The 17914-nt window shown below is 41.1% G+C and overlaps 2 protein-coding genes across 7 annotated transcripts in view; one reads left to right on the top strand and one right to left on the bottom strand.

Moving 5' to 3' along the window:
• Positions 1-1277: 1277 nt before the first annotated feature.
• On the top strand, positions 1278-8726 carry GMNN (geminin DNA replication inhibitor; the record flags this gene model as incomplete). Of its 5 annotated transcripts, none has more annotated exons than XM_080378554.1 (7): positions 1278-1298; positions 1854-1917; positions 3660-3758; positions 4120-4258; positions 4726-4808; positions 4883-4993; positions 6538-8726. In XM_080378554.1, 6 exons carry the CDS (start codon positions 1861-1863, stop codon positions 6739-6741), a joined length of 693 nt encoding a protein of 230 aa, XP_080234680.1. In that variant the 3' UTR covers positions 6742-8726. The 5 variants fall into 5 exon arrangements, with proteins under 5 accessions (XP_080234680.1, XP_080234677.1, XP_080234678.1 ...); XM_080378551.1 differs by lacking the exon at positions 1278-1298 and adding an exon at positions 1409-1632; XM_080378552.1 differs by lacking the exon at positions 1278-1298 and adding an exon at positions 1409-1590.
• A 4190-nt stretch (positions 8727-12916) lies between these two features.
• Positions 12917-17914, bottom strand: part of RIPOR2 (RHO family interacting cell polarization regulator 2) — a 70290-nt gene continuing 65292 nt past the window's right edge. For both annotated transcript variants that reach the window (XM_080378541.1, XM_080378542.1), the window contains 2 exons: positions 15984-16074; positions 12917-14512 (listed from right to left, as the gene is read on the bottom strand). In XM_080378541.1, coding sequence (XP_080234667.1) covers positions 14412-14512; positions 15984-16074 — 192 coding nt within the window. In that variant the 3' untranslated portion in view covers positions 12917-14411. The remainder of the gene's footprint in view (positions 14513-15983; positions 16075-17914) is intronic.

Consider the following 17914-nt stretch of genomic DNA (forward strand, 5'->3'; position numbering starts at 1 on the left):
AGGAATTGGGTTCAAATGAAAAAATAAAGGAGGGAGTCCTTCAGACAATGGATATTTGAGCTCTAGAAGTACTTGCCAAAGGATATTGTGGACAATGAGTTTAAATGGATCAATGGGAGGCCGAACAAGTTTATGCAAGAGAGATCAGCATTATTTCCTTATCCTTGTTTAAAGATTTCCCAATTCATCATTTTTTATGTTCTGCCTTTCTTTCATTGTTCCATGACATTCCCCTTAAGGCCATTTCCCCTTGTAATTGCCATACGGTTTATTTCCAAACAGGAGACTGACAGAATGGCATGTTAAATAAACATTTGTCTCTGTAATTATCCTAATGTCTAATACCTCCATCATATCGCCTGGAAAAAATGTTGATAGCTGCTCTAAGCTAGCTATGAGACCTGGATTGCAAGGAATATGTCCTTAACTACATTCACTCACAAGTCAGCAGAAAACACTATTAGCATAAATGAATGTGCAAATATTTGTGAGAACATATTTGTAAAGTGGCCTCTAACAAAGTTAACAGCATACCTTATGCATAATTAATGCAGAGCTGTAGTCTATGTCGTATGTAAAATTGTTGTTTATCAGTTGTTGTGGCTTAACCATGTTAATTTTCTTCCTTGGTTTTGCAGCCTGTACTGTATTTAGATAGGAGTGATAATGGTAAAAGTTGCTATGTGATTAAATTTGGCTTGGTACAATGTCTTTATAAAATACAACAAATAACAGAAGTGAGAAAGCAGTGAGGAAGCAGTTGGAGAGACTTAGTATCCAGTTTCAATGCACTGGAAGGTTTTGAGTAGGGAACCAGTAGACCTAAGCAGGCTTGCAACAGCCAGGTGAGCACCAGGCAAGGCTTGTGTGTTTCATTTCCTACAGCTTCAGTTCAGATGACTCCAGCCTAGGGGCAGGCGGCACCAGACAGGCCCCCCCGTCCCCGAGGCCCTGGAAGGGCCAGGACGTGCAGTTCATAGCTGAGGTGCCTCATAACCCAGTGCTGTACTCTACCTTCTCCTCACGACGCACAGCTCTCCCGCCCCACCTCCGGAGACACCGGCTCCGCCGAACCGCCCGCCGGCCTCGGCCCCCTCAGGCCCCCAGCCTCCCGCCACCGGCCCGCGGGGCGTGGCTCCGCCGGCGGCATGGGCGAACAAGGCCTATGATTGGCTCGGAAAGTGGCCGGCGGATCACGTGACGGTGACCCCGCCCCCCCGCACTCCTTATAGGCGCACGGCGGGCGGGTGCGGGTTGCTGGTTGTGTGTGCGGGCGCTGGCGGGGCTGCGCGGCAGCGGTGAGCGGGGCCGGGCATGGGCGCGGGTGGGCCGGCAGGCAGTTGGGGGAAGCGGACGGCTGGGCCTCGGGTTCCCTCTCGGTTGGGCGCACGGGAGACCGCAGGTTGTCATGGCCGCTTTCGGGTCTTGGCGGGCTCCCGCCTCTCTTCCCCATTGGCCGCGCCGGCGAGCGGGGAGGAACGTTTCGGGCACGGCTGGCGGGAGCGGGAGGGCGCCGTCCCCTTCACCTCCCCCCGCCATCTTGAGAGAGTGTGGGACACCGTTCCCGTGGAAGGGCCTAGGGGGGCTGTGGTCCGTAGTGGCGTCTGCGGTGGGCTGGTGTGGCGGCACGAGGTGTCCCCCTCAGGGCTTCGCGTGCCCAGCGAGCTCGCAGCTCGTGTCGGGGTGGGGGGGGGGCGTGAGGGGCGCCGGGGGAGCCTAACGACCACGCGATTCGTGGCAGGGGTCTTAATGCTGTCAGAGAAATGGTTAAACTGAAATAGTATCATTTTGTAACTAGTGTCCCTGAGCTTTAGTTGCGGGCGGGTGTTACTAATATTTTCCTTTTTTTTTAGTGATCCTATGAATTTCAAAATGACACAGAAAATGAATGCAGCAAAATCATCAGGATCTTTGCAGGTATGGGTTTTAAAGTCTTGAAGCTGGAATATGGGAGCAGATAAGGGATAAAAAATAGATGAAATTTACGAAGAATATCTGAAACGCTGTGATTGCTTTATTCAGAGGCTTGCACTCAGTTCTCTGGGAAACGTTCCATCTGTCTGTTTTATATCCACTGAGGGAATGCAAAGGGATCTGTTGCAGTGTGCTTCTACCAGGGTTCTGTCCTCCTGGCTTGAGTAACCTCTTGGCAGGCAATATGGCTTGGGAACACTGTCCTGCTTGGCCATATGTGCTTGTGACTACTTTTGGTTTTTTCTTGCTGCTCAGCAAGTCCTTTTTACTTTGACACTGAGCTTGCTATCTGTCCCATATGGTATTTTTTTTTAGGTGCTGGCTACCTACCTTGGTTAAGTCTGTTTTGACTTGAGCATGTTTTAACTGAAGTGTTTGTGCAGGCCGTTCTTTTTCTGAAGTCACCCTTATGAGCCATAATTGCCTTAGAATTGGTGGAAATGCTGAAAGGATTTAGGCTCTTAAGAGGTGACTGATAAGTTACTAAAGCTTATAACCTATTCCAGTCTTACTACAAGACACTTCTGTTGAACTTTTTAACATAGACTGTAATGTGAGTTGTACAAATACCATACAAAATAAGAGGTTAGTAGTCCTCTGTCATGACGGATAGAGTGATTGTAATGAAAATTTCTGATATTAATGAAAACTGCCAATTGATGTCTGACTGGTATACGTAGTAATCTTGTCCTATAGTGACTCTAGGGTATAAGTTCCTTAGTGTGTATTTCTGCACTTCTAAGGGGTTAACTCAGGTATTGGTCAATAATTTCTTGGCAGAGTATACTTAACTTTGACTTCCAATAGCAGCAAGCAGTGTCTGACACACGGTGTGATTCTTGTTCCCACAGCATTTAGTGTTTGTTTTGTAGTTCAACAGTAGTATAATTGGTGGCAGAAACTACCGTGGGAAAGGTGAATTGTCATGTGAAGTACAGTGTGAATCAGTAACTTTCTCACGCTGGTATGGCATTGTATTCTGGCTATTCTTGCTTGGTTGTCTGCCATTGTTTGCTGTCCCATGGTGGCAGCTTAACCAACCCAATCAGAACACTTTAATGCAGGAAATGGGTATTTATGCATGGCAGGAAAGGTGATAAACATACTGTTCATACAAAACAATAGCCTGTCTGCATCGACGCAAGGAAGCTTTAGACCCGCTTTAATGGATAATCGAAGCAATACATTAGTTCAGTGAACACCAGTTGAGGGTGTGTTCACAGGTAGCAAAAACTTCAGGTACTGCTTGAAGTGATGTGTGTGACTTCACCACATAAACTTGCAATTGCAGTCACTTTTGTCTCTTGTCCCTCAATGTCTAATTGAAGTTGTCAAATACAACTTTGAGAGCTTCGGCTGAAGTTCATGTGTCACAGCACTGTAAATGGTCTTGAAGTCTGGTCAGAATATTTCTGCTATTATAAGACCTGTTCAAATTCCTATTTGAAAGGTAAGGGTTTTCTGAGAGGTGGGGACTGAGCATAGCTTAATGTGATTAAGATCAGTCTTTGCTACAAGTAACTAGATGCACTTCTTTACATAAACCTTAACATAGGCTAAAGTACCATCTTTTTCCCTTGGAAGGATGAACCATGGGTTACCTTAATGGAAATGTAACTAATTCCTAAGATTCAGTTTATGTAGGGAAGAGTAGCAACTGTGTGAAGCCATATTTGTCTTTCTAGAAGTACCTCACAGACACAGCATGCAGTGCTGCCCCGAGACGGACTCTTAAAATGATTCAGCCTTCAGCAACAGGTTGCCTGGTGGGCAGATGTAATGAGGTATGAGTTCAAAGATAACCTATAGCTGTGTAGTTATTTCTACTCGTAGCAAAATGCTTTTGAGCTTTTAACTGAAAACTAATATACTTGAAAAAACATGCAAGCTGCTTATTAGTATGATACAAGCTTACTTTTTTAGTAATATTAAAAAATAGCAATTTCAGAGTACTTCAGGAAATGTTAAAATTTTCTTGTTAAACCTGTGGGTATCAAAGATGATGTCTAAATTGGAACTCTAAGGTGAAGAAAGTGGGGCTCGTAATGACTGACTTGCAGTCATGAGTAGGCACATTTACAAGTTTGTAGTTTTAAAAAAGCTGAAATGTTGCTCTGAAGTTAAACCTGCCTGTGTTTTATGCAGAAGAAATCTTCAGTCAAAAGGAAACTCTGGAATAACAAGTTTACCTCAAAGGCTTGTAAAGCTGAGGTGTCTGTGGACAAAGAGCAAGACAATGAGAATATGAATAATGGCATTCAAGCTGTAGATCTCATGATAAAAGGTATGTGGCGATTTCTGAAATATTTTCTTGCACTTAAAATGCTATGCTTCCATTGGAATATAACTTGAAACATGGTTTTGTCAGTTAGGTAAGGGCTTTCTTTTTTTTAGTGGCTAGCAGGAATTAATGATATGTAATTCTCTGTAGCATATAAGAATGAGTTCATGGTAACCAGTAGCTGAGGACCATTGTGTGTAACAGTGTTAAAAAGAAGTCTTGTTGCTTTGGCTTGGCTGCCAATGCTTGAACAGCTTCTTGAAGACTGCCTGTATAGCCATTAATACAGTGTAGGATCACTGTTTTCTGTAAGCTTATGTCTCTAGTTGTAAACTTATAACTGATCCCTGGGAAAACTATATGGAGAGTTTTTATCACAGTTCATAGAACACTTCTATAAAAGTTAGATAGCTTAAGGTGATCTCAAGAATTCAGTCTTGGCACAGACTTACTGTAGCTTCATACTTCAGGAAGTCCTTCATCTCAGTATTGGAAAGAAGTGGCTGAAGAAAGGAGGAAGGCTCTGTATGAAGTGCTTCAAGAAAATGAGAAGGTAGCTAGTGAAAGATAATTTCTTTATCACTGGCTATTGTCTTCCTGTTTTAACATTTTGTCATTTGAACTTAGCTGCACAAAGAAATCGAACAGAAAGATGGTGAAATTGCTCGCCTGAAAGAAGAAAATGAGGAGTTAATGTCCCTTGCTGAACATGTGCATTACATGACCAACATGATTGAGGTACTTAAAGGAATTTTGAGCTAATCTTGTAGAAGGAAAAAGGGAGAAATCAGCAAAGATATATTTAATGAATTCTGTTTTGTGTATGTACAACTCTTCATTTTAAAATTACTATCTTTACCTGTTTCCTGTGGAATTACCCTAATTTAGAGGCATAAAGCCCCTTCTAGGGGATGAGTTTTTCCTACCTTGGAGCCCACAGGAGTAATGAAAAGGTACTAAGAGCAATGTTTCCTGAAGAGGCGTTTGAACCTATTGTCTTAATAGGCTTTGCATGATAGGAATGGTGACAAGGGAAGGAAGGGTTCATTTTCACTTTCCTGAGAACTTAAAATCACATGCCTAATAGTCTGTGTGAGGCTGCTGGCTAAATGAAGTGTTTGTGTCCTTTATGTCCCTGTTTCAAGTTTAGGTCCTCAAAGTGGAGCAGTGAAAGGGAGGGGGGAGGCACCTGTGCTCTTTAAAGTCAGGGTTTCACTGAGGGACTGCCAATTTTGTGACCCAAAAATGGGTAATACATGGTCTGTAGGGTTCATAAACTTGTAAATTTCAAAACAGCTTCCTCTTAGAATTCCTTGGGGGCAGGTAGTTCTGCCACTGATTCCATGACTTCTCCACCAGGAGTAGATTGTAACAGCCTCTGAAGCTGTAATAAATACATAGCTGTAGAACCTTGATACTAAAACTATAAGTTGGTTTTGTAGGGTTGAGCTCTGGACTGGGATATGGAGCTGTGTGTCTGGCAAATGCTTTGATTCCCTGACTAGTCTGGGGAAGTGGAAACAAAATGGAAGATTACTGCAAGCAACTTGATGGAGTTAATTTTCAGTTAGTGCAATTATTTAGATCAATCTGGAAAGACTCCACTAATTTGCTACACTTGAAACATTTTGGTATTCAGGGAGTGCTGCTTTCGAGTGATAAAGCCACAGGCAGAAATTAAATGTCTTAAGAACTTAAAGAACTAGTGTAGTTGGAAACTTTTCCACAGTTCCTTGTTAAGTTCACTTATGTAAGCTGCTCACTTCTGAGGCTTTTAATGAGCCTTAAGTGATACATCAAACAACCAGAAGCCTCAAAAGCAGCCTCTGACAGTCCGGTTTTTCTTCCTTAGATCAGGTTAGGTTTATCAAGTGTTAGAAAATGGTGCATCTTCTTGTTCATCTAGATCTAATGTAGCTTCACTATCTCTGATTAAAAATAATGAACTTAATTGTTGTATAGTAATCTTTATAAAATTAAACCTATATAGTATTATAGTAATATTTAACTTGGGAAGCAGTTTCCCATATTTTAGGTTGCCTAAGACAAAACATGTCCTACTGAAGGACCCAAGGAAGACTGAACAGTCAACAAAGCAGATGTGCTCTGTGAGTTAGAGATAGCAATTTCAGTTGAACTTGTCTTAAGATTTTTTTGAGGAATGTTTTAATTATCTTCATTTGGCAACTGTTTATATAATTTTCTTATTTCAGTATGCGCTGTCTTATTTCACTGGTTAAGTAGAAAAAGTCTTAAGTTCACTGTCTCCTGTTTCGTTCTAGAGGCTAACTGGGCAAGCACCTGACAATTTTGAGATGATGCAGAGTCTGGCTATAGAGGAGTCCAAAAAAGAAAATGAAGAGCTTAACTGTGAACTTGATGCAGAGAGCAACTCTGAAGAAGGGCCATCACAAGTATCAGGTGGCTTAAGGGGGAGTATGTCAGTTATTGCTTCAAAGGAAGGAAATAATTTGCAGCTGGAATGACAAATAGGATTATGTGGTTTTTAATTGCAGGCTTCCTTTTGAAAGGATATACTGAAACTTCTCAGGCATAGAAACTTGTGGAAGCATTGCATTACAAGTGTTGGTTTTTAACTGGAGTTATGTAGCAGTGGGAGTATCTGGATACTGTGTAGAAAACTTACTACAGGCTGCACTTAGTTGCTTGTATAAATGCAAATACTGTGTATTTCAAACAGTTGTGTAAATATCTTATCAGTTGGTCTGATATGATACATGAAAATTGATAAATAAATCATTGCCATACCAAAACTGCCTCATAATGGTGTGGGGAATGGCTAGTTTTAGATTTAAGAAAATTTTGGCTACTGTAGATAGAAGCTTTCAGTGTTTTTAGGGAGTACCTGGGCAGATTTAACTCCTTAAATTTGCAGAATTTTTGAACAGTGTGGTTTTAGTGGATAGGGAAAGCAAAATAAAGCTTGTGTGCTCTTGGTGAGGCTTCAGAAAATCAAGAAAGGGTAATTAGTCAAGATCTTGTCAAAGTTTAGTTAGATCTATGCTTTTCAGGCTTGTTTAATTGCCTCTGTCTTTTAAAGGGAGCATTTTCAAGATGTACAGATGAGAGCTGAAGTAGAAAGTGTTAGACAGTATCTTTTAGAAATACATTTATTGGCTTATAAAGAAAAGGTGGGGTGTTCTTGCTCCAAATAACAGCAGCCTACACTTACTTTGGAGCTATTCAGAAAGGAAACTCTACATTTTCAAAGTACTGCACTGGTATACCAAGAAATGAGGCACCTTTTTAGCAAGGTAGTAATGTTCTGAAGGGTTTACAGGGATAAAAAGCATTCTTTAAAACTTTGAGCACCTGTTCTGACATATGGGGCAGGGCAGGAGGAGTGCTTGCAGTTGAAGGCACTGAGGTAGAAGGGGAAAGAAAGTTGAATACAGGATTTCCAGTCCTGAGTGAACTTTGCAATTGTTCTGCAAGTAACAGGGCCTTCCAAGGATAAGCTTTAAAAGATGGTGGCTGGCTGTTGCACTAGCTTGTGAAGAGCTTGAAGCTGAGTGGCTTTCAGGAGGCAGATACTGAGAGGGGTTTTGGTCTATGGATCTATTGGGCCCTGCCAAAACAGGCATTTCAGGGTATACATGAACATATCTGTGGAGCTATTGATTTGGCACCTTTTAAGATTCCTTCCATATCTTAACTCTCTTCCTGTGGGTCTGAGTAAGTTAATAGATGTTTCACAACTGGTTTCAGTTGTTGATACTTGGGGAATGTTAGAACCATTGCAGGAGGTAATATTCCTTCTGTCTTGTTATTTCACCTTGAATTTGTGAAGCATTATGCTTTCCTGGGGGCTTTGTAAACAAGGATTATAGCTTCCAGTTTGTGCTCTAGAGGGTGTTCAGATTCAATTCTTTCCATCACAGTGCAGAACTAGTGACAAAAGTGTGTCCTTTAATGTTGATATGTTAAAAAATAAACTGGGTAACTGCTTTGTAGAGTAACCTTGGCTTTCTGTTCAGAAGAAATAGATAATACTGTCAAGTGACTTAAAAGTGCACTGCATCAAGACTTATAAAAAGTTAAATTTTGTTTATTTACTACTATAGGAGAACTATGAGAAAATTGCTTAGAATCTGAGATAGAAGACATCATAGTTATTCATAGTTAAGTAATTTTTCAGAAGTGGCTTTGTTTTTTAAACATAAGGAATATTTTGCATTTGTAGAGGCTATAGAAGGGAAGAAAGCACTGCTGCATAATTAGGTGGCCAGGTAGGCTGATCCAACTGGGGCAGCAAGTGCAACTTCTCCATGGTTTTGCCTCCTGCTCTGAACTACTGTAACACAGGTGCTGCAGTTAGAATAAAACTGCCAGGAAGTAACAAATCCTGAATTTTTATGCATTACTTGCATCTGGCTTTTCCTTAATCTCACCAAGATGGTAAAGAATGCTTATAAGATTTAAATCTTGTGCTTTTTCTTGATATTTTTTTTTTGTTTAAATAAAGACAAGATGCTTCCTTGAGTAGCTGGATCCTGTATATGTATACAGAATAAATCATGAAGGTTCTTCATGGGGGCAGATTGGGTATATTGTAACAGAACAACTTTTTACATCAAGGCATATGCCACTTGAGTGCATGTATACATGCTACTGAACTGTTCAAACCAAGGCTACTATGGTTTTATTTCTTAGTTCATTAGCAGAGAGAATAGTTCATTATATAAATGCTTGAAAAAACATACTGCAGGAGAAGACCAGAAGTGAGAGTTGAATTGTGGCAGTGCATGTTGTGGGTTTTATTCCTGTATCTCCATCACATATGTATTGGTCCTTGATCAAACAATCTCCCTACACCTTCTTAGAAATATTAATGCATGAAAGTGTCAGAATTTTTATGATGTGGCATTAATTGTTATTTAAAAATATTCTAAAGAGTTCAAGTTTCAGTTGCTGTCCTGGAAATTCCTGAGTTCTTTTAAAAATGTGCATGTACTAGAACTATGTTACATAGTAAGTCTAGAAACTTTGTATGCATGTGTGAAAGGCCTGTCAAATGTGTAGAAATTGTACACATTTGTGTAATTAGTTCTTTTACAACCATCTGACCTTTTAATTTTGTTTAATAAGAGGAAACTCATTTACCACTGAACACAGCTATATAACAGCTGAAATTTAACATAGCTAAAGACAAAGGAATTTCATATCCAGCTAAATTACAGAGAACATTGTCTAGCAGAATAAAATTATCAGTTCTGGAACCTAACTGCAGAATATGATTCTTTCCAAGAAGTCATAAATGCTTTTGTGTACCAAGTTGACCAGCATGCTGACTCCCTTTTGTTGCAGAGGCTATGGCCACAGTGTCATCTTTCACTGAAGTATCCAAAGGCTTCTCAGAAGTGGGATGCATCTGTTGTGTCATAGCACTTCTCCCATAATTGTCCTGAGAGGACACATTTTACAGATATGTAAGACTGAGGTGTGGAGAGACAGGCCATTTGCAGGTGTCAGATGTTTCAAGGAGGAGCAGCTGTGCAGGGATGAGCAGAGGCAAGCAAACTGGGGTGTGTGTATGGTTTGTGGGAGGAAGAACTTTTAATCTGTTTAATAAAAATAGCAATTTAGTGTAAACACCTATTGTATTTAAGACAATGTGTGGAGAAGTAAATTAGGCCATAATAACTACTTGGCTGGGCGATGAAACTGGCTTGGTGTTTGGCATAGTGTTGCTTATATGGGGGACCTACAGTGTTGTCATGTGTTGCAGCCTGTGCATAAGTAATGAAGTTGGTCGTGGATTCTTGCAAGGAAGTTTGATGTGTGATCATTTACTTTTTTCCTTAAGGTCTATCTGAGGTTGCTTTTCAGAACTGGATTTGAGATTTTGAGCAGGAAGTTTGCAAATCTGCCAAGGCCATGTGTTTCCTGTGCTGTTTTTGAGACTGAATTGCATTATCAATGTTTTCTTCAGAAAATGTTCATTTCTCTTTCTATTCCTGTAATAACAGAGTAGTTAAGCAAATGATAATGGTATTCTGAGAAACTTTAATTTGCTGCTGCTTTGTTGATCTGCCAACAACTGCCTGTAATGAAATGTGATCGGCAGTGTTCAAGGTCAGACCCCTGGGTGTAAGGATACCTCTGTCACAGTCTTGGGGGCATGGCAGCTGTCTGAAGGCAGGTGCTGTGCATCCTTTAATCAGGATAATTTGATTGCAAATCAGCAAAGCAGGGGTTTGTACTTAGTACGACTGCCAGACTGTATATCTTGACTCTTAATTTTGAATGCTTAGTCAGCAATGATCTGTATATAACAGACTGCAGTATAGGGTAAAGCTACAGTATATACCTTTTCTGAAGGTGTGCTGGGTACAGGAGGAATCTTAACGATAGTGTGACACTCTGGGCAGCCTAACTTAAGCTGCTACTGTAGCTAGAGTAGTATAGAGGTGCTATGGGTTTCTATCAACGAGGCAGAATGCAGGGAGACAATAACAGCATGGTGAGGTTAGTGAAAACCACTATAGCTCATGAAAAGCACGAGGTAAAAGCCACCAACAAAACCAGCAGGCAAACCCCTTTCCCCAGCATGCTTTTCCTGGTGAGGTCCCAATCTCTTTCAGTCTGTACTTCTGAGTTATTTTGGTACAAGAACTTTTTCCTAATATGCTTTTCTGGGGTGACCCAGACATTTAAATTGGTTTTATTCAACCTACTACAGCTGTATGAAAAGTTTTGTAATAACTGCCTGCTGGTTTCTTTGCTAGTTGGTAAGTGTCCATCCTGTTACATTCACTTCTATGCATCTGGTTTTTCCTATTCCGCAAAGCAGAGCTCTTGCATTAATATGGTAGGAAAGAGAATAAAAACATGTAAGTTATGAGACAAATACATGGTTTGTTCCTTTTTATTTGCCTTCTGGTTTTGGAAGCTTTAAGGTTTGTAACTTTTTCAAGGGTTTGTTGCCCTGAGGGCATAAAGTTATGGAATTTTGTTTGGTTTTTTCTTAAAGTGATTTTTTAAATATATTGTCATGAATCATGTTAGAATTTGATTCTTTGTTTTATTTGTCTAAAACAGTTTTAATGCTCAAAGTGAAATTTAGCCTTTATACATCTACATCCCAGGTTCCAGCTTGTCTGTCTCAGATACCACAACAGGAACCAAATTTGGTCTAACCATTCCCACTAAAATTCCTGTGAATTTCCTCACTGACTTTACTGAGAGCCGGATTTGCTGCTTTCTGGTTTGTATGAGCTGTATACATGGTTTCTAATGGTTATAATGGTGTAACAGATCAGCTTTAGATTAATAGACTTCTCAAAGGGTGGATTTAAACTACAATGAGATGAAAGTAGGTATAAGCTCTGCTTGGCATGGCACCTGTATTAAGTGAGCAGCCCCTTTGCTGTGCTTGATAGGCAGTGCTGTGTTCCCCAGGTCTGCCCCATGAGCCTGAGTGTTTGTGAGAGAAGGAGTGTGTTCTGTTTGGGAAGAGTCTGTGTTCATAGAAGGGAAGAAGTAATCAGTGAATGTTTGGTAGCAGTCCCAGAGCCTCTTCAGCATATTTTCTGCTACTTCTTGTGGAGCCTTTTTTGACAAATTTCTTGAATGATGCACAAAGCTGGTTTGCTCTGAACTTAAACTAGGAGTGGCTAGAAACATAGGGTGCTAGTGCTTGCCTGAAAGTAAACTCATGTCACTTGTTCCTAAGTGACAGTTGAGAATGTAGCACCTACAACCCAATGACGACATAGCTTTTGCTTTAACAAAATCATGTTCAGTGCTGTGATACGTAAATTATAAGTGAGCTTTTGACAGATAGGTTCTACCTACAATACATACTGACAGATGTGGGAATACAAGAATATTCTCTTTTCAAAAATATGCCTCTTGCTGATGCTCAGGGATGGAAGCAAGTGCCTGCACACATGCATTGAAGCAACCAGAGAAGGAACACAGAGCACAGTCCTCCCCTTGCTTCCAAAGCAGCATTGTAGTTTAAAGCTGGCTTTTTTAAAATGTGCTTTGGTTCACCTCACAGATGTACAACGAAGAACAGTTGTTTTCACTATAGCTTCATCCTTTCTCTACTTTTTGTATTTTTGTGGTTTGTGTTTAGGTTGCTAGAATGTTTTGCTGCTTACTACCACCACCACCCCACCCTTAGCCAGCAGAAAGATGAAAATGCATAAGTTGTGCCTTTTGAAACACAAACTAATATTGCACAATTTCTCCCCCTGCACAAGAAGTGGCAGGTTTCTGTCTGCCTTCAGGCAGCAGTCCTTGCTACATGTATTGTTCACTTGCTCTAATTTAGATATTTTTGGAATATATTAAAGTAATGTTCTTCTAGATCTTAACAAAGTTGATCTGGTATGAAACACAAATTATTTCTATGCTGTAAGAAATCTAGCAGATGATTTCATATAATTTAGCTAAACTGTTTGAGATTGTCCTATAGTCTTGTCCAGGTGACCAGGCTTGAAAAGGCAAATATTTCCTAAAGCTTTTCTCCTTAATATGTTTAAACAACTGTTACAGTTTGCCCGAAATCCAGCTGCAAGTAGTGGATGTAAGAGCCACCTATGATACTGGGAGCTGATTGCATGTGAAGGTTGTATGAGCCTCACAGTGGAGAGGCTGCTGGTAAAAAGTGACTATACATATGGACTGATGTGCTTGGTAATTAAAAAATAATCTTTATTATAACTTAAATATGATAGGAAATATGGTGAGTACAAATGCCACAAAACTAAAAGCAAAAAAAAAAGCAGAAGTCAGTACAAAAGGGACACCTTGGAAGAGTTCAGCTGATGGGATAGGTGTGGTATAAAATGTGGTTTCACCTTCTGCAAAAAGTGTCTATATCCCTTAGTAAACAAGTAAGCATTTTGAACTGTACAAAATGTACTTTAATTAAAGGAAGAATATATATATTTATAAATATACAGATATGTACATTGTTGTAACATTCACAGTAAAAAAACCCAAAACAACGTCCCCTGCCTGCCAGTGTGTCTGGCACACAAGGCTTCCTTTTGATGTGAATTGTTTGCAATCTTTTCTATGTAGTCTATGCAAATTTGGGTACTTGAGTTGACATCTAAATAGCATTTCATGCATAATGAACACAGCACAGGAACACTCTTCTGTTAAACTATTCACCTCCACTGTTAACTTAAGGCTCATAATCAACAGTTTGAAGCACTGGCTGTCTTTCATCCCTGCAGTGAGCTGGGGGGGGGGGCAATGCATTCACTTCACCCTCTGTTTATTACTGCCTCTGAGGTCCACTTTAGTTTTAGTTCTTTATATTGAAAACATCTATAGAAGCTATGATCCACTAATTAGAGTCTATGAAATTCAATCCTGCCTACAACATATAGGACCACATGGCTTTGGGGGCTCATGCAATTAGTTGTATTCACTTCTGGGAATAAATAAATGCACTTTACCTTTTCATTTAGTTTTCAGAAACCTATGTGATTGTTTGATCCCACTCACAAATCTCTAAATTAATGATGGCTCATTGCTGGAGGGCAAGAGAAAGGAAATAAAAGACCAGTGGAGGCATTTGGTATGACTCACCAAAGTGACACCTCCTAGGGTTTACATCATGCTGTTTCTGGAGGCAAAACTTGAAGAAACTTGCTCTATATTTCATTACTTAGACAAAGCTGAGAAAGCTGAGTGGTGTTCCCTGCTGTTGGACTGTTGCTGGGGTCATGGCATGGCAGCAGATGCTTAGCAAAAGCTTCTTTGCAGTCCTGTTCAGGTGACCTCCTACTTGTCCTTGTTAGATATATCACGTGTCTCAAGCTTTCATGACAACATCAAGGAAGTAAATGTAATAGTAAAATATATGAAGATGCCAAATCCTAAAAACTCGCAGAAGTTTGTTGAGGCTGAATAACTGCAATTATGTTATTTGTTATGAATCAGGAAAGTTTTGCTCCTTAGCATCCAACTGTTCCATCATGAGCTGCAAAGAGGAGCCAATAGGAACCCTTAAGCTGGATTTTAGATTTTGCTTTTCTTTAAGAAGTCTGTAAATTGCTACATTTTGGGACATTCTCATAGAATTCTTCAAAGTCTTTCTTCTGCTTTCCACAGTGAAGTGCAGCTCCATCCTACCTTAATGCCTGTTAAATGTAGGCAGGTTTTTTTCCACCTAAAAAGCTGTGGCAGTTTCAGTTCCACGGCGGTTTCCAACTTTAGCAAACTCCCGGGGAAATTTGTCCAGCTGTTCATATGCCAGCCTCCCATCTTCACCTGAATGCAAAATGTTAAGCGTGATACCATGTTTTATCATTGCCCTACAACATTTAAACTACTGGATTTGCTGCTGTTAGAAAGTACTGATCTGCCAGTAACTTCTTCCCCTTCTTAAAATTCATCTTGTTGAAGGCAACTTCAGAAATCACTTGTAAAATTTAAGCATGCTTTGAATGTTCAAATTCTTATTTTTTTTTAAATTTTCTCATGTAATTTGCTGGTTTTATCTAGAGCAAGAGAGAAGCAGACACGGCTTGTATGATTAGATGCCAGTATCTGTACACTTGTCTTACTAAATGGCGTATGGGGCTTGCCCAGGTCTGAGCTGCAGCTGTGATATACTGGAGGCAGATGACATTTATCCACTGCTACTTTGGACAATATGAAGTTTTCCCACATCTCGCATCCTGGCATTTTAAAGTGAGTCTGCCTACATCTTTGCTTATATATCTCTGGAAAAGAGGAAGCAGTATATTTGCTAAATTTAACTATTTGTGGTTTAAACCATTTTGTCTTAGGCGCACTGTCATCTATATGCCCCTGAAGATGGCATTGAGCTTAGTGTGTTGAATTGGCCATTAGGAACCAAAATGGTCTCTGTATGTCATCTAGAAGAATGGTAGTACAATCTCCCAGAGTTTTCAAAAGTGCCTCTGGGCCAGTTGTTTTATAAGCTGAGTAATATAGCACATCCAGCAGCAGAGTGAATTCCTGCCCAGCTGGTGAATGAAAGCATGTTTGACAAGTTTGCATAACTAAAGTCACAGATTGACACACACCCATGGAGTAAAAATTCATGCTTAGTCTAAAGGCCAGAAAAACAAAATTTTTCTGTGCTACTGAAGCACTGGTGCCCTGAAACTGTGCAGCTGGACTTGCAGTCACACGCTGCTATGCAGCTAGATTACAGGTTAGTGAACAGGGTATCTGTCGTCTCGAGGACAAATGAGGGTCAATGCAAGGTGCCCTGAGGTACTCTGCAAAGGAGGACTTGCAGGCTAGCGTTTATCCAAATAAGCATATAAAGATAATTTAGGTTAAATGAACACTTGGCAGTGCTAATGGCACTTAAGTGTGACTTACGGGATTACAGGGGTAATAGGAGGGGACCATCAAGAGGATGATAGATGAGATACAACAGGCAGTGTGCCAGCCCTGCCTCATCAAGGCTGCTTGGTTCTCAAATTCATTACAAGTTATTTCTGTTTGTCAACTTCTTCTTTGCTATTTTTCCTTTTCTACTTCCCCCTCCAGACTCATACAATTAGATTTCTCTCTTTTTGGCTCATTTTCATGATCTTCAAATGGAAAGATTTTTAAGAATATATATTTTCTTACTTGTTCGAGTTTCTAGTTAAAATTTTGTTTCAGTTTAGGGTCACATGTTTGTATAACTCGGGTGTCTTAACACGCTGCTCTGTTAAAGAAGAAAATAAAATACTAAAATGCTCTAAACCAGGTAACTCACCAAGGGAGAGCAGGGTTTCGGATGCCACTTTTCTGATCTCTTCGTTGTCGGATTGGCAGAGTGTGACCAGCATTTTAATACTCTCAGTAGCCTGGGAAGTGCACAAAGAACCACATTAGCACTGCACAGGACGCTGTGGTTTTATTTCACAACCTTGCATAGAAACCATCCTCTGCGCTGCCCTTCCTACTCCAAGGGAAGGGCCTTGCTGGAGACACAAGGAATGGGGTTCCCCTGAGGGGGAGCATCTTGGAGGATGTGTATTTTCTGTTGTCAGTGTGGATCCTTTCTAAATTTCCTACCCTATGTGCTACGTGCATAGATCTGTCTGACCTTCTGGTCAGACCGCTGCTTCTGACTGTAGGCTGGGTGACTGATGAGCCACGGAACAAGGCCATAGGAGTGCCAGGGTCGGTACGGCGGGGAGATGAACAAGAGACAGGCTTCAAGAGAATGGATTTCATACTGAGTGTGTCAAAGCTGGTAGGTCTGAGGAAGCTGTTCCCACCCATAGCTGTGCCTGCCAGGGGCACGTTTCCTGGCCAGCCCTGTTATTTTGCTGCAGGCTCCTCACTGACACCTGCACTCCCCAGCATTTCCACATTTTTGCCTTGCTTCTGCTATTTTGGGAAGAAAGCAGGGAAGAATCCTGATCTCTGCTACAAAAATGTCAGGCCTTTGGGGAATGCAGGTGTCATAGTGTCTCTGGCAGGCTATTTAACATGACAAGAAGAGAGATGAGTGAAAGGAAGGGCAGGCATTGCCCTGGCATGACACCTGGGAGAGGTACCGAGCAACAGTCAGTATTTGGATGAGCCCTGTCAGTGCGGGGGGCACAGGTCTGGTCTGCGATGCTCTGAATGAGGGCTTAGCTGCCAGAGCCATTACACCTCACCGTCTGGTCTTCAGTGTGGTTGCTCGTGCGTGACTCAGGGCAAGTCTGCATCGGGTGCATGCTGATGACTACAGCTCAAATGCTTGTGAGTGACGGGACCACAGCAACAGAGCTTTGTTGCGATCTGCAAAACCCCTCAGAGATGTACAGTAGGACCTTGTGCAGCTGACATGATGTGGGTAAGACTGCCATTGGGTTAGCTCATCCACAGTCACCTATCCATTGTAGCATTCTCATCTCTCAAATAGTATCTTCCAGAAAGGCTTCAGCTTTTATGTGAAGATCCCAAATGATGATATGTCCCCTCAGTAGTTTTTTTCCCCAGCAATCTCCATTGTCACTATTCAAGATGTGTTGGAGCCACAATGCTCAAGTTGAATGTCTCTGGCTCCAGTTCCCACAGCTGGTTCCCAGTTGGCCTTCTCCTGAGAGATCAAAAACCCCACTGTGCCCCACATGCAGCAGAGCTGTAATGCCCCTCAGTGTTTCCTCTCAGGGATGCCTGCTAGCATCTCATTTAAGGGAAAAGTTTTTTCATATTTAAACAATATTGAATTTTGTATTATAATTATCAGGCTGGAACGAAGTCACATATTAGAGCTGTCTTCTCTAGGGGACAATTTTGAGGGACAAACAGTCCATCTGCGGTGGGTCTGTCTCACAGAACACATTTTTTGCCCCAAGTGTCCCATATCAGTCAGGCTGGGGTGGCTGCTGTTTCCCATGGCTTTACACAGCCAAAACAAAAGTGCATTTTTCCTTCCTGTCATGGAATGGAATGCAGCAACAGTACGAGATGCTAGCTGAAGCTGTAGTGCCCAGATGCAACAGCTATTTATCACAAAACGAGCTGTGACCTGCCTTCCTCTTTCTCTTCTACTTCTGCAGGCCACATGCATTACAGCTAATTTTATCTGGGGAAAGGATTTTTTTTCCCCCTCTCAGTCAGTACTCTATGGATGAACATTTTTTTTTCTGAGATGTGGAAGGAAGTCTCCTAAAGTCAGTATGAGAGGGAGGAAAAGGTGATATGCAA

This window comes from Falco punctatus, assembly GCF_963210335.1.
Source record: "Falco punctatus genome assembly, chromosome: 3".
NCBI classification, from domain to species: domain Eukaryota; kingdom Metazoa; phylum Chordata; class Aves; order Falconiformes; family Falconidae; genus Falco; species Falco punctatus.